General features: G+C 35.8%; 1 protein-coding gene across 7 annotated transcripts in view; it reads left to right on the plus strand.

Moving 5' to 3' along the window:
• The window catches only part of CCDC171 (coiled-coil domain containing 171), a 419,844-nt gene that overhangs the window by 109,383 nt on the left and 293,979 nt on the right, over nucleotides 1-16,482 (plus strand). For all 7 annotated transcript variants that reach the window (XR_007518562.1, XM_049894821.1, XM_049894820.1 and 4 more), the window contains 5 exons: nucleotides 303-409; nucleotides 2,212-2,301; nucleotides 3,355-3,555; nucleotides 6,452-6,619; nucleotides 8,176-8,364. Coding sequence is in view for 6 of the 7 variants with exons in the window: in XM_049894821.1 (XP_049750778.1) it covers nucleotides 303-409; nucleotides 2,212-2,301; nucleotides 3,355-3,555; nucleotides 6,452-6,619; nucleotides 8,176-8,364 (755 nt within the window). In the remaining variant the exon portion in view is untranslated. The remainder of the gene's footprint in view (nucleotides 1-302; nucleotides 410-2,211; nucleotides 2,302-3,354; nucleotides 3,556-6,451; nucleotides 6,620-8,175; nucleotides 8,365-16,482) is intronic.

Raw genomic sequence — 16,482 nt, forward strand, 5'->3', positions numbered from 1 at the left:
TGTATGTGAACATTTCAGATATTTTGTAAATACGAAAAAAAGAGAGAACTAACTACTAGCTACAATGTGGGCTTCATTAACATAGAAAAAAGTCATAAATTTGAACTTGATGTATTGTAACTTGAATTTGACCACTTGTTTAGAAAGGCTAGACAGCAGCATGCTTTGGAAAATAAGACTCTACTCAGTGTTCCATAAAATCTTTTTAGCTCTGCCTTTAATTGTAAGGTCTCTGTTACTGTTTGCTTAGCTTTTGTCTCTGTGACTTCAAGGCTTTATTTTCATCCTTTATTTTTCTCTAGGCATCCACAAGGACAAAGATAAACCTCCCAGCTTCTCTGCTGTCCTTGAGACTTTGAGGCGTACCTTGACAGATTACCAGAACAAGCTGGAAGACGCATCTAATGAGGTAACGCTTGCACTGTTTGGCTCCACACTTAGAGCCTTCGGCCTGCAGCAGTACGTATCCCTTGCTTGTTACAAAGGTCAAAAGATTGGGAATATTGAATTGACAGCTTCACAGATATAAAAAATAATAAATTTTTTGTCATTGTTCTTTCTTTTTTTAAGTGTAGCCTAAAGTCGTGTCTCCCTTAAGTTTTTGTAACTCTTCAGTCACAATGTTGTTTTCAGAGTTAAAAATACTGTGTCATTTCTTGGTCTTCATAATTAATCAATTTTAATTATATAAAAAAAGCTACACAAACTATTTAAATGAGTAAGTTAATATTAAGTTGAATTTAAATGTTAATGTGTTTTTATGACATTTGGAATAGCTAGTGGAAATTTAGGTTTTGTTACTGTTTTAAGTTTAAGATTTATATAAATTGTGGAAGTCTTAATAAAAAATAAAAAAAGCTTAAAAAAAGAAATTAGTTTTTACTCTAAGGGGAGTATAGTGTTGTTAGACATTTTTAAAATCAAATACTCATTTGATGTAGCCTCGGAGCTTTTACTTTGCTGATTGAAAAATCTCATGCTTCTATTTATCATCTCATTTGTATTGTTCAATGTGTGGGTTCATAATTTTCTTGGGTATTAAAATGTTTTATGAATTCATGCTTTAAAAATTGAAGAGTTTGTTTAGTTACTTTTTGTCGAATTAGAGCATATAAAGTAATGGCATTAAATACTGTTAGTGAAATAATGAGCAGATTGTTTGAACCAAAGACAAACTACATAGCATGGAATTTAATGTTTAGTCTTCTGTTTATTATCTTTTTGGTATAATACAAAAGCCATGAAACCATTACATTTCACATTTGAAAACGGGGCTGTTTTACTTTAGTTTACTAGGGTGAACAAAGAAGGAAAAGTGGGTCTTCTTAACACCTTCTGTAATTGTTCAAAAGTCACGAAAGAAAGTGACTATCGAAATAACTCAATTCCTATAAAAAACAAATATTTCTAAGTCTTTCCCAGTAAGCCAAGACAATCTGGATTGTTAGTAGTTTAGGAAAGTCTTCTGAGGCCTGGGCCTGGAAGCTGCAGGGTAACTAGGAACATAGTACCCACAGCGAATTGTTATTTGGGAGGATGAATGTCACATGATCCTCAGCACAGTTGAAAAGTCGACTCAGCAGGCTTTGGCTTAGTAATGTGCTTTGTTGTGAACCAGTGCCAGAGACAGCAGTGGGGAGACCAAGGGGGCGGCTGCAAAGAAAGCAAAGAGAGCAGTCTGACAGAAAGAAGAATGAACTGTCAAAGAAAATAAATCACAAGCGGTGCAGGACCAACTGATGACCTGCCACAAGCCTTCCCAGTAGGACTGCATGTGACCGACCCTGAAGTTGTCTGTCATGTGGAGTGAGAGACCAGTGAATACTCTCATGATGTATAGGAAGAACAGTCTTCTGCTCTGTCCTTTTTTCTTTCCTCATAGAGGCCACTGCTTCTGGCATTTCGGTCCAGTAGGATTTAAAGAATACAGTTATATTTGTTTACAGTAAGAATGAAATTCTTTATCCAGACATCTAGTAACAGTACAGTAACATCACGGACATTTTAAGCTTGAATGCTTTCTTTTCTTTTTACATGTGAACTTGTGACAGAAGCTACACAGTGCTTAAACTAAAGAAATATTGTTTAAGACTTTTTAATTATTATTGAAAAAATTGTGTTTAAGTAATTGCGTGGAAAACATTTAAAGGTTAGCTTTTGAGTCACACCCATCTTTAAAAAATGCTAAAAAGTTACATTTTCCCTCTTCAGCTAAACAACGTGAATGATGCTAAGGAAAAGATATCTAATGAACTTGATTCTACCAAACAGAAGATAGAGTCTCACACTAAAAATATAAAGGTATTATGATGCAGAATAATTTTATGTATTAAGAAATTTAATTACTTAAGGTATATTTTTAACTGGAGATATCTGAAGATAAATCTTTTTTTAAATTCAATGTATTTGGGTACAATTTTTTTTTTTTTTTTTTAATTGTAGATCAAAGTAACAATAATGTTTTTCATTAAAAAAAAACTTGGAAGTGTTTTGTTTAAAGAAAAAATTTGTTTTCCAGATAATTGTAATACCATAAAATCAAAAAATGATTTCAGATTTAATAGCCAGCATTATACCCAAAAACCAAACCCGTTGCCGTTGAGTCAGTTCTAACTCATCTTAAAAATAGCTTATATAAGCACGTCAGGATTTGGAGTCAGTTTTCATCATTTTAGGGTGGAGCCATTGTTTTTAGCACATCATGCCTGGTAATAAATGGGCTGAGACTATACCTGGCCAAGGTCCAGGACAAGAGTTTATTTTCTGTAATGGTTCTATGTACTACATCTTTGCATAATTATACTGTGGCAACTCTCAGAGTTGGTCAGTATTGTTGGAATTTTATTGTGTTGGTTCATGTTGAGTTTGTCATGGGAACACTTCAGTGGACTTGTTAAGCCTAAGAAATAAACAGTTCAACAGAATTTTATACCACTTAATTGAGATTTCTATTAGTATTTGGAATGCAGTTAGAAAGTAAATGTTCTTATGTTAAATGTAAGGCATTTATTTTAAAAGTGTTATATGAATGTTTAAAAAATGCTGAACTACCAAGTTTTTTTTTTTTTTTTTAATGGTTTGGGAAAGGAAAACTCCTTTTCAAAGACCTTTTTGGAATAAGGCGTCTTATTAACGTTTTATGTAAATGTTAAAACATACCAAATTTCCTAATTTTTGAGCTAAAATATCAGAAAATTCAATTCCATAAAATACCTTAATGTTTAGCATTATAAACCAATACTTTTCTTAAGATTCCTAAGCTCTGAAACTCTTTATTATGTATTTTGTATTTGTGCCCCCGCTCCCCATTGGCCATCCTTGCTACAGTGTCTTTAGTTGGTTTATCTCCAACAGGATCTTCAGGAGAAACTGGCTGATGTCAACAAAGAGTTAAGTCATTTACACACTAAATGTGCAGACAGAGATGCTTTAATTAGCACTTTAAAAATGGAACTCCAAAATGTGCTGCACTGTTGGGAGAAAGAAAAGGCACGGGCAGCCCAATCTGAAAGTGAACTCCAGAAGCTTTCCCAGGCTTTCCATAAGGATACTGAGGTATTAACTGAGACAAGAGAACTGCCACGAAAGGCCTTTCAACTAACCTTGGTTTTACACATTTACATAAATCAAGTGACTGTTTTCACTTTCATTTGATTTAATTGAAAAAATTGTTCTAAGCTGGGTATTTTGAAATTTTCGTGACAGCTGCAAAATTGGTCACTTCATTACTCTTGTGTCACCCTATTTTGTGAGAGAAATAAGGTAGCTTAACCCTCCTATCACTTGTACAACTAATTTTCTTTGACTATTTTAGCAGCTGTGCTCTGAACAGCCCTTTCAAGATTTGTCAGTTTTCCAAAGACAAAAAATTTTTTTTTTAAATTTCAGTAGTTCAGTAGCTTGGTATGGTGGAAAGAATATGGTTTTTGTGATCAGAAGGACCTGGACTTCAGTTCTGGTGCTTCTCTTTACAAATTGTGTGACCATGGCCAAGCCACAGAGCTTCAGTCTCTTCAAGTTTTAGTTTCCTTATTATAAAACAGGAATAGTGTCCACTTTAATAGCCAATCTCCTTACTCTTTATGATGATAGGGTATTCATAAAAATTTAGAAACATAGAAGTCTCATAAAAGTAAAACATTAATTTGGATGCTTTGGAGGGTTGCTTATCCATTTTTATTTATTAATGACTCCTAAAATATTAGGATGAACCTTTCATTATCCATATGATCCTATGTGAATGGAATGGTTAGCTTATATTTTCTTTTACCCTTGGGGTATAGAACTAGTCTAGCTAGTGTGGAACTGGTTTATCTGAGTCATCCTGCATATTGAGTTCATTACTCCAACGAATACGAACATGAATGCCAAGAGAGTAAAAAGGAAACATTCTTTCCACCCTTCTTACAGGCTGGGATTTGAATTGTGTCCACATGAAGGGATTGGAATTGTTCTACACATCAGATAACGATTAAAATAAAGGAAACTAGAAGCCTGACTGTATTGTAAAGTCAGCATGTCTACAGCATTGTGGTTGGGTTCAACATGTGTGAAGTGATCTTGGGTCTTGGGATTCCTTTTTCACACCAAATGGATGATAATCATGCTTGGCTTATCACAGCCCGAGCAAAAGGAACATAATGGCGACTCAGTGAATCATCCTTGAGGTTGAAATCCATCACTTGGTGAAATGTGGGAGGGAGATATTTTAGTGCCGGAATATTACATTTGGTTAGTTGGAGTTAATAAGGTTTTTAAACATCTAAAACCAGTTGAGAAAATGCAAAAGCCATCTTTAACTGCTTATAAAAGGCGAAGACCTAGCATATTTACGAAGTTGTCTGATTTCCTAACTCAGGTTTGTGGTTGTAACTGAACGTCGATATTCCTTGGTTTTCAAATCATTGTATTTGGAAAAAAGTAAGGTGGCATATAGGTCGAATGAAAGATACACATTTACATATATATATATATGAAAATTTTCCCCAGAATTTCTACTTAAACTTTTACATAGACTATATTCAGTTTTTTAAATCTAGATTATAATTTCTATTTGCTTTTCTTAAAATTTTTCCCTTCAAAAGCTTTCTTTCCTAATGATCTATTAAAATTTTTGAGGGAATTTATTTTATCTACACAAAATATTCACTTTGCAGCTTTACATTTACCTTGTCTTTGGGGTCTATGCTTTGGAGCTTTATTAAAGATGAAACACCTGATAAAGAGAGCCATTTGGCATCTTAGTAAATAAACCCTTCTTTTGTGTTCAAGACAGATCAGCTTTATACTGAATTCTGCAGCATAGTATTTCTAGATCATTTCATTCAGCAATGAATAGCTTAGCTACTGCAATGACAGTATAATTTAAAAGGATATAAAAAATATTTTTCTAATTAGACAGCTTTGAAAGTATGTCAGTAATGTGCATTTATTTATTTTTCCTGTTACTTTGTAATGCTTAAATACCTACAAATGCCCAGTGTGCCAAATACTATATGAACTTATAAGTGGAAAAAACAAATGAGCCTGTCTTCCCTATCTTTCATATCACTGTCTTCTTCGCCTAAGGGGCAGGGGATAGATTTTCTATAAGTGGTGAGCAGACTGCAATCTCTGGAGGAGAACGAAAGCTGAGTAATTATGTACATGTAAAGTACAGAGATTGGTATAACTTTTTCTTTGACAGAGTTGAATAACTCTCTTTCTCCGTGTGGCTTTTTGGACATAATGTTTGTTTTGGCAAATGTAAATGCGAAATTATAGAATCACCATGCTGACTGACAGTTAGAAGGGGTTAGAAGCAAATGGTCCAGATACCTTGTGTTACAGACGAGGAAGCTGAGGCCTGAGCAGGTGCCCCCAAAGATCACACATCATCAGGGGCGAATCTGAGGTCAGAGCCCTAGTGCTCTGCCTTCTAGTCTTCAGACTTTGTTTTAAATATTATATGTAAACAATTCCAAGCACAGATAGTTCCCAACTTTTGATGGAATTCTGTTCCAACAACTTGGTCGTAAGTCAGTTCTGATATAACTCGAAGACCTCTTTTTTTTTTTAGTTTTCGTTATTACTGCCTTTTATTATCACTATCTTTATATTATTATCACATCTGCAAGTGAACATCTGAGAACAATAACACCAGCAAATTACGTGCTGCAATATCATATGTAGTACACTTTACTAACGATAAGATGAATAAAAAAAAACCCAGATGGTCGTAAGTGCAGTTTGTTGTAATTTGAATATGTTGCAAGTTGGGGGATTACATGTAGTCTATCTGATGTGTAGTTTTGACTGTAAAAAAAGAAAGTCATCAAAATGAAAATATTCAGACCTGAGTATTTTAATTCCTTTCTAGATTTTGGTCATAAATTCTTCACTATGTGTATTGTGTGTTGTACTTCTTACAATATTTATATACTGAAATTCATGTCTCTTCATTTTCTCACAGGAGAAGCTAACCTTTCTTCATACCTTGTATCAGCACTTGGTAGCAGGCTGTGTGCTCATAAAACAACCAGAAGGCATGCTGGATAAATTCTCCTGGTCTGAGCTTTGTGCAGTCTTGCAAGAGAATGTTGATGCCCTGATTGCAGACCTCAACAGGGCTAATGAGAAGGTAACTGTCCTCAGGCACCAGATACCTCTATTAAATTCAGTGACATTTGTCCACATCACAGTATCATTAAGAGGGGCTGACATTCATCTTATTTCAAAAAGAATTTGTATGTTAATAATTCAATACCATTAATTATGGCTTGTCTACAACTCAGTTTGATGCCATTGCTGTGGGCATGTAAATGTGACTGAAGTCTGTATGAAGTCTCTAAGCTCCACTTTCTGTGCAGGACATGCTAATACTACTAGCCAGTATTAGCCACAGGGACCTAATTAAAAGAAAATAAATTAATCTTACTGATGAAGCAATTCAAAGAACTTAGTCATTTACATTAATAAACCAACTCTTTATCTTAGCATAAAATAGAAACAAGATACAGTTATTCAAAAACATGATTTTTAATATTCTTTGGGAAATACGAGGTGTTATTTTAAAAAGTACTTAAAAATTTTAAATTATGTTTATGACTTGTTTCTTGAGATGTAACAAACTATACATCACAAAACTCACTCCATGTTTTAGAATGTAAGAAATACATGTTTCAGGAGAAAACAGTAGCCTTTTATGGTTACTCTGCCATTTCACAAGCCTAGGAATTTAGTCTTTCCAAAAAAAAAAAGGCCTTCTTTTGCTTACAGAAAATTAAACTGGCATAGCAGACTAACATATGCCACCATTAAAGATATTGATTCTTATCCTGGATTTATTGAACTGGTTGGAACTATGTTTATGCGGTCTAGTTTCCAGGTCTTGGTTGCATTGGCATTTACCCCTAAGGGATAAAAAGAGAACACTGTTTCCGAAGAGTTTTTCATTTGTTAAAGTGTGAAACAGCATCTTGGTCCAATTTCAGGAGGAGGTTTCTCATTACTGAGCATCTTACCTTGGTCTTATTGGTAAACACACCACGGATGCTGAGAAGCAGGATTGAGGAAATGAGAGCATGATTTGTGAGAAGCACAGATGCTGTTCATAATTGTGAATGTGTGTGTAATGGGTTTGAAAATTACTCATAATTAAAGCGTGTGTGTTTAGCCCTCTAAGATGGTATTACATTTTTAATAGTTTTTCATAGTCTCAGAACATCATTAATTGTCACATATGTTAGAAGGTGAGGATATTGCTTCCAGTGTTTTGAATGTAAGATGAAGGGTGATTGGAACAGTATGTTTTATTATATGCCAAATGTTTGCAGATTTGTACTTTCGACTTAAATAATTCCTTTCCCATTGAGCCTGAGCTTTGGTTCCAGGAATAAGAATATTCTTTTTAACCATCTCAGCAAAATCGATTGTGAAATGAGTACTTTTATTAGAAAGAGAAAAACAAAAATTTGTTGTTGGAGTATACACATGACACCATTCCTTGCTAAAATATGATAATTTACCCTGCTAATTTTTTTCCCTTATTTTCTTTTTTTACATTATAACTTGAAATTTTTATATGATCTCAAGGATTAAGATATAGTATAAAAATTTTGGTTTCTTTTTTCGGGAGGTGATGCAGAGAAATGGTTTATGAGCATAGCTCACTCTTCGCTGCATTCCTTCCTATAGATAAGTCACCTAGAGTATATTTGTAAGAACAAGTCTGACACAATGAGAGAGCTTCAGCAGACCCAGGAAGACACTTTTAACAAAGTGGCAGAGCAGATCAAAGCCCAGGAGAGCTGCTGGCATAAACAAAAGAAGGAACTGGAGCTGCAGTATTCTGAACTCCTCTTGGAGGTGCAGAAGAGGGCGCAGGTATGTTACTTCTACGAAGAGCTTTATAAAACAGGGCCACTCAGTCTAGATATTTCAGGTGCTTTCTTTCAGCACTAATACCAAATCTGTTTAAAACTACTTGAGAGCTTGTTTAGACATACACACATGAACACACAAACACATATACATAGATTTATGTGTGTGTGCATGCACGCATGTGTGTGTATATATTAAGGATTGTCTTCACTTAAGTTTTGAAGTAGATGAGTTTCTGGTTAAAATATTTCAGACTGCATTGCCCAATTAAATGGTAAAATTGTATTGCCTTTATTCATTTTTAAAATAAAAATTTCAGATATATAGTAAAATATTGTCAGTTTTTGTGTAGGTATCCTTTTATCCAGTTTATTCCATTTTATATGAACCACTATTTAATTCATTTGGGGTTGAAATTTGGCATATCTGTTAAACGTTATATAAGAACTAGAGTTACAGTTGGAGGCCCTGTAGCAAAATAATTGACCATGAGGTGAACTATGTCTTCTTTTGGATTTGATTGAAATCAGAAGTTATGGCCAGTTAATATAAACATATTTTTTATTGTAAATTATTGTCAACATTATTTATATTGTTAACTGTCATTTTTGCCAAATTCATAATAACGTAATGGTAGCATAATTTTTTTGTGTTGAATTTAATAAATGGTCACTTTTGTTCCCAAAGTAGGTTAAGAATCAGAAGGTTGCATATTCTTTCCGTGGTTGATTCAATATTTGATTGATTCAATATCTAACCTCTTTATTTGGTCCATTCATGCTTATATTGGCAAGTCTGATTAAAAAAATATTTTAATTTTTAAATTCAAGCCTCCATTGTTGTTGTTAGGTGCCATCAAGTCAGTTCCGCCTCCTAGCGACCCTATGTATAACAGAATGAAACAGTGCCCAGTCCTGCTCCACCCTCATAACTGTTGCTATGCTTGAGTCCATCATTGCAGCCACTGTGTCAGTCCATCTCACTGAGGGTCTTCCTCTCTTTTGCTGACCCTCTGTTTCACCAGTCATTATGTTCTTCTCCAGGGATTGGTTCCTCTTGATAACATGTTCAAAATACCTGAGACGAAGTCTCGCTATCCTTGCTTCTCAGGAGCATCCTGGCTGTACTCCTTCCAAGACAAATTTGATCATTCTTCTGGCAGTCCATGGTATATTCAGTATTCTTCACCAACACCATGATTCAGAGGCATCAATTCTTCTTTGGTCTTCCATGTTCATTGTCATGTTCACATGCATATGAAGTGGTTGAAAATACCATGGCTTAGGTCAGGCACACCTTAGTCCTCAAAGTGAAATGTTTGCTTTTTAACACTTTAAAGAGGTCTTTTGCAGGAGATTTGCCAAGCCTCTATAAAAATCCAAACCAAACCCACTGCCACCCAGTCGATTCCAACACATAGCGACCCTATATATAAAAGGAACTCTTAATTTTGGAAAAAAGGAATGGTTTAAAATTAAATCATTCCTTTTTTCCATAATAACCACTGTAGAGGCTTGAAGGAGCCCTGATGGCACAGTGGTTAAGAACTTAGGCTGCTAATCAAAAGGTCAGCAGTTCAAACCCACCAGCTGCTCCTTGAAAACCCTACAAGGCAGTTGTACTCTGTCCTGTAGGATTGCTATGAGTCAGTTTTGACTCAATGGCAACGGGTTTGGTTTTTTTTTTTTTTGGTTTTATTTATTATTATTCTCTAATTTATTGTGCTTTGGGTGAAAGTTTACAGCTGAGGTTAATTTATCACTCAAAAATTTATACACCTATTGTTTTGTGACATTGGTTGAAATTCCCACAGTGTGATAGAACACTCCCCCTTGCCAACCCGTGTTCCCCATGGCCATTCATCCAGTTCCTGTCCCTTTCTGCTGTCTCATCTTGCTTTTGGACAGGAGTTGCCCGTTAAGTCTCATATATTCGATTGAATTAAGAAGCGCGTTCCTCATGTGTGTTATTTTTGTTTTATAAGCCTGTCTAATCTTTGTCTGAAAAGTGGGCTTCGGGAGTGGTTTTTGAGATTTATTTTTGGCTTGTTTTTCTATGCCAAATCTTGTTTTCTAATCTTTTTAGGATAGTGTGATTTATTTTATATCTTGAGAATTATGTATCATATCCTGACTACTATTATTATTAATATTACTTACTGTACTTATTGTTTTTCACCTACCTGCTACCTTAATTTTTTTCTTCAAAATACTGCTTTAGTTATATTTTTCCTCTTACTGTTAAGGGCTTGTAAAAACGTGTTCTCAATACTGAAGCTTAGATTTCAGGGATTGGAGAGGCTCAGTATTTTGTTACTGTGATCCTGGTTGGGGGTTTAGAGACTTTGAATTGTGTGAGCCTCCTAATAGCACTGTTGTAGCTGTTTTATAGGGATTTGAGCTGTATCTGTGTAGGCTGCCTTTGTTAAAAATTATACTCTTCATATACCTCCATGTACGTTTAGGTCCTTGAAGGCATTCTTAGAAAGGCATTTAGAAACCACAAAGTTCATCAGCACAGATTTGGTCTGGACTGGAACAATCTGTGTAAGATCTAGAGACAACTGCCAGTTTTGTGCTTTCTATAAAAGAAGAATAGTGTGATTCTATTTCAGTTGTCATATAATAGTTGATGCTAGCATCTTACTGTTTATTTTTCTTTATATATACTTTGTGAGGAGAAGGACCAATATCTAGAACACTATTAAAAGGAGATAGATGCTGAAAATAACTATTTTACCTAGTTATTTCAGAGTATTGCTAATGAGTTTTCTAAACCATTTTCTTTTTCTCCAAATCTTTCTAATAACGTGATTAGATTTAATCATAGGATCCTCTACAGCCTACTCTTTGGGAAATAAAAACATTTCTTTCCATTCCCAACACACATCTCGAAAGACCAAGCCCTAAACTTGACTTTTCGTTCTCAAGATCATGGCTCGTCATAGCACTCCATTAATCTCCAAGCCAGTTGCTGCTGTTGCACTTTACTTTGTGACTTTCTTATTTTTCAATATTTTACATTTTCTTGACCCTATTTTTGATAATACACGTTAGAGGCCTATGATTAATTTTATAACTCAGTTTTTTTCCTCCAAAGCTACAATTAAAAGAAAGATACTTTTATTTTACATTACATAATGCATTTTTAAAAATTATGTTGATGAGGAAAGGACATGACGGGGAGGAAACGTGTTTGCTGCATAGTATTGATGTCTGGAGGATGTTCGGTAGGCCCATCTGCTAGGAAACAGAAGTGACTTATCTACCGAACTCTGTGTGTAATGGTTGTTCATTGTGAAGAAGTAGTTAGTGAAAGTTCTGACTACCTATGTTATTGTTGTTAGGTGCCCTCGAGTCGGTTCCCACTCATAGGGATCCTATGTACAACAGAATGAAACAGTGCCTGGTCCTGCGCCATCCTCACAATTGTTATGCTTAAGCCCATTGTTACAGCCACTGTGTCAGTCCATCACGTTGAGAGTCTTCCTCTTTTTTGGTGACCCTCTACTTTACCGAGTATGATGTCTTTCTCCAGGGACTGATCCCTCCTGACAACATGTCCAAAGTATGTGAGATGTAATCTCTCCATCCTTGCTTCTAAAGAGCATTCTGGTTGTACTTCTTCCAAGACAGATTTGTTCGTTCTTTTGGCAGTCCATGGTATATTCAATGTTCTTCACCACAGCCTTTGAAACCCTATGGGGTGGTTCTACTATGTCTACTCATAGAGTCGCTATGAGTCAGAATCAACTCGATGGCAATGGGTTTGTATATCTTGGTATTAAGAGTACATTTAGCAAGAAATCTGGGCTAGCCATAAAAGTGTTATTAGATGTTGAAACTTTTTTTTTTTAATTGAACTTTCAAAAATGTTCAAGGGTAAAGTGGAACTCATTTATATTGTTGGAAGTGATAGCTCCTTAAGGTGTACATGCCTGCCTGTAATGATTGATTCACGGGGAACCAGACACAATCTTGTGCATCCATGTTCTGGTGGACTGTGAGTCTGTCTGAGTGGGCAGGCTTTCTCATGAAAGGAAAGTCCTCTGATGACTTTTCAAGTAAATGCTTTAGAAATAGTTTTTTGTTTTTATTTAAAAAAATAATTTATTTTTGTTTGTTGTTGAGAATATGCACAGAAGAACATACACCAGTTAAACAGTTTCTACATGTATAAGTCAGTGACATGGATTACATTCCTTGAATTATGGAACCATTCTCACCCTCCTTTTCCGAGTTGTCCCTCCCCCATTCCCGTAAACTCAGTGCCCCCTAAGGTTCCTGTCTAACTTTTCGATTTGCTGTTGTTAGTTTGATCCCATGTAGATCTTAAAAGAGCATAATGCTCAAGGCAGACCTTTTTTACTAGTTAAGCTAAACTATTGTTTCATTTTAAGCAGACTTAAGGGGATATTTTTGGTTTAAGGTTTAAAGGTTATCTCAGAGCAATAGTTTCAGGGGTTCATCCAGCTTCATAACTCCAGAAAGTCTGGATTCCAAGAGAACAGAAATTATTTTTCTTAGTAATAATGCTACAATGAAATTTGCGTCGTTTGATAGATTTTTCACTGCTTTTGCATGCCTTTGCATGGCTCTTCTTGCTTGAACTCCACAACAACTCTGTGAGATGGGTTATTTAGGCATCATTTCTATTTTACATATGAGGAAACTAAGGATCAGAGACCTGATGCCAGTTATTTGTACAGCAAAGATGTTCTAGGGATAGGATTAGAGTGGACATAACAGAGGCAAAATATTTAACACATGGCTTGGCATTTAGAAATTACAGAGTGAGTGCTATCTACTATTTTAATACATTATCTCGTCATCCTTACCTTCCAGTGATTTTTGCATTATACTACTAGACTGTTTCTCTTAGAAATATATGCTATTTATATATGTAAAGTAATATCTGCATGTAGGTCTAATGACATTTAAGTTTCGTATTTCTTGAACTCACATTTTCAAGTGATTCTTTTAATTTATTGTGGTAAAATATATGTAACAAAATGTTTGCCGTTTTAACCATTTTTAAGTGGCACAATGGTTAAGAGCTTGGCTGCTAACCCAAAGGTCGGCAGTTCAAATCCACCAGCTGCCACTTGGAAACCCTATGGGGCAATTCTACTCTCTCCTATAGGGTAGCTCTGAGTTGGAATCGACTTGATGGCAATGGGTTTGGTTGGTTTCTAAGTATACAATTCAGTGACATTAATTACATTCACCATGTTGTCTTACCATAACTGCTATCCATCTCTAAAACCTTTCCACTAGCCCAAACAGAAACTCCTTCCAGGACTGTTTCTGGCTAACGCTTTTAGCTTTAACCAGGTGGTGTGGAAGTGGACCAGCTGTGTATTGTAGAGGAGTTGGCACTCAATCACGTGTTAAAATTAACCAAATCTTTTCCACAGTGGGGTTATTTTACTTCAACAATCCATTGGGTTTTAACTAATGGCTTTGAATATTATCTTGAAATATTTAAAGTATCATTACAAAACACATCCTTTCACAGTTTTTTTTTGGTTGTTCACAAAAAGGTAGTTTTTGTTGAAAACACACTTCTGCCTGAGACACTGAGATTTGTGAGTATGTAAAATAGGCAGCCACCTGGAACACCAGCAAGTTCACTATTATTTCTGCTTATCTAGCAGTTGTCAGTCTGCCTCCTTTATCTTCTTGTATTTTTCTATAATTTTCCTTTTTCTCTCTAACTGAACAAGTAGAATTTGATTTTGGAGAGAACATGATATTAGCCTTTGTGATTTCCACTTGGTCCCCTTATTTTACCCCTAACCCTGCAACTCTACTGCTACCCTGGCAGTTGTTATTAATGTTGCAGGTTCTCACATCCATTTACTAAGGAATAGTGACTGTTCTAGGATTTTAGAGCTTCCCATAACTTTCTGGATAAAGTTAAAATTCCTTACCTTAGCACATAAGACATCATCTATTATCTACCTACTTCTCAAATTTCCGTCATTTTTTCTCTTCAATCATTCTGAATTATTTGCACTTCTTTGGGACACTTGATCCTGTTTTTCTGGCTCTTACTTTTCCACATGCTAGTCTTCCTGCTGATCTAGCTATAACCAAAGTGACAATTTCCTCTTTTCTTAAAGGTTGCCTCCCTTAAGAGGGCTGTCTCACATCTACTGCCAAACAGTCCACCTGGCTGGAGCTTCTCATCGTTTCCTGCTCCTTTTAACTTCTCCTGGTGGGACATCACTTACTTTACTAGTGGTCTTTGTTTAGACTTCTTGGACGTAGTCCCGTTGGTAGAATACTGCTGCCATAGCTTGGCCATCAGTGGAGATGTGATTGGGGGCGGGCCACAATTCTTTATTTTCTCATTCTTTTATTTCTTACAGCACCACCACAGTTCTGGCTGACTCAGACTTCAGGGAGGAGTTAGAATAAATAGAGGGAATTGAAGTATAGGATGGAAACATTTAAAACCATGTCTAAAATACAACTTTTCCCTTGGGGAAAAGAAAACATGTGTGAAGAAGTTGAAGCCTTCAGTGAATGGCCCCTGTATACTTCCCTTACTTTTTTTATCCTCAGTTCTGTGCTTCTGAGTGCTTCCTTCTACTAACTGTCCATCTTTGGGAAACCTTGTCCCTACGCTTGGTTGGTTTTGCCCAGAATCTCTTTTCCTCAGCAGTACATTTATTTCTACAAGTACGTCTTTTGGCTGCTGCCCACCAGCATTGTGTAGGGTAGCCTTTGGCACACAAATCTTGCAGGGTAGTCAAGAGTTTGTATGATATGCTCCACGTCTGGTCTCCTTTGTGGTCTTCCTGCCAATGTGAATTTTCTAAATGCCTTTTGAGCCCTGGTGGTGCGGTGGTTAAGAGCTTGGCTGCTAACTGAAAGGTCAGCAATTTAAATCCACCAGTTACTCCTTAGAAGCCCTGTGGGGCAGTTTTACTTTGTCCTATAGGGTCACTATGAGTTGGAATCTAATTGACGGCAAGGGTTTTTTTTTCTTTTTTTTTTTATTCTTCTAGTTGTTCAGTGAGTATCTCTTGAGTATCGTTGAATCTCCCAATGATAAACACCCAATTTTAGACATACCAAAACCAAACCCACTGCTGTGGAGTCAATTCTGACTCATAGCAACCTTATAGGACAGAGTAGAACTGCCCCATAGAGTTTCCAAGGAGCACCTGATGGATTCGAATTGCCAACCTGTTGGTTAGCAGCCGTAGCTCTTAACCACTGTGCTACCAGGAATATTTTCCTAAATCCCCCACAGAAGATTCTGTCGTAATGAAGACAGTGCTTCACATAAACACACAGATACAGAACATGATATCCCTCTGTCTCCCACTGATCCTGCTATTAAGTTGAAAACTCTTGGCTTGCTTTTCAAAGGAAACAAGTCCATAGCAGTCATGGCAGCTCAGCTGCTGAATAAAGATTCATCTGAAGCTGTTAAATCACTATTGTTTAATAAGGGCTAGATTAAATTACTGTAGCATAGCTATTGCTGTCCTCCTTATCGGTGAAGTGGGCTTATATATTTTTCTATTACATACTTCACTCCCACTTGTTTTTTAATTGCCACGTGCTCCCAAAAGCCTGTCAGCATCATTTAATTTAAATGCCCTTTCATGCCTCTCTGGCAACTTGACAGTCTCTGTCATAGCATTATACCACAGTAATTGACTTGTTTGTTTTCCTAGCACCTAGCATTTGGTGAATAATCAATCAATGTTTATTGAATGATAACTGAATCATTAATAGAGGAAATTGGGATCTATTATGTCTAAAGTTAAAATTACTATGGTAAAATATATATATAATGAAAAATTTGCCATTTTAATCATTTTTAAGTATACAATTCAGTGACATTAATTACAGCCACTGTGTTGTACAACTGTCATTGTTATCTAAGTAAAAGATTTTTTTATCAACCCAAACAGAAGCTCAGTACTCTTGGAGCAAAAAACTCCTTTTCCTCCTCTACTCCCAGCCTCTGGTAAACACTTGCTTATTGGCCATTTGTACATCTTCTTTGGAGAAATGTCTATTCAAGTCCTTTGGCCGTATTCCTTCCCCTTCCATCCTCCTTGGCCGTGTTTTAATTAGGTGGTTTATTTTTTTTGTTGTT

This window comes from Elephas maximus, chromosome 9 (genome assembly GCF_024166365.1).
Source record: "Elephas maximus indicus isolate mEleMax1 chromosome 9, mEleMax1 primary haplotype, whole genome shotgun sequence".
Taxonomy (NCBI): Eukaryota; Metazoa; Chordata; class Mammalia; order Proboscidea; family Elephantidae; genus Elephas; species Elephas maximus.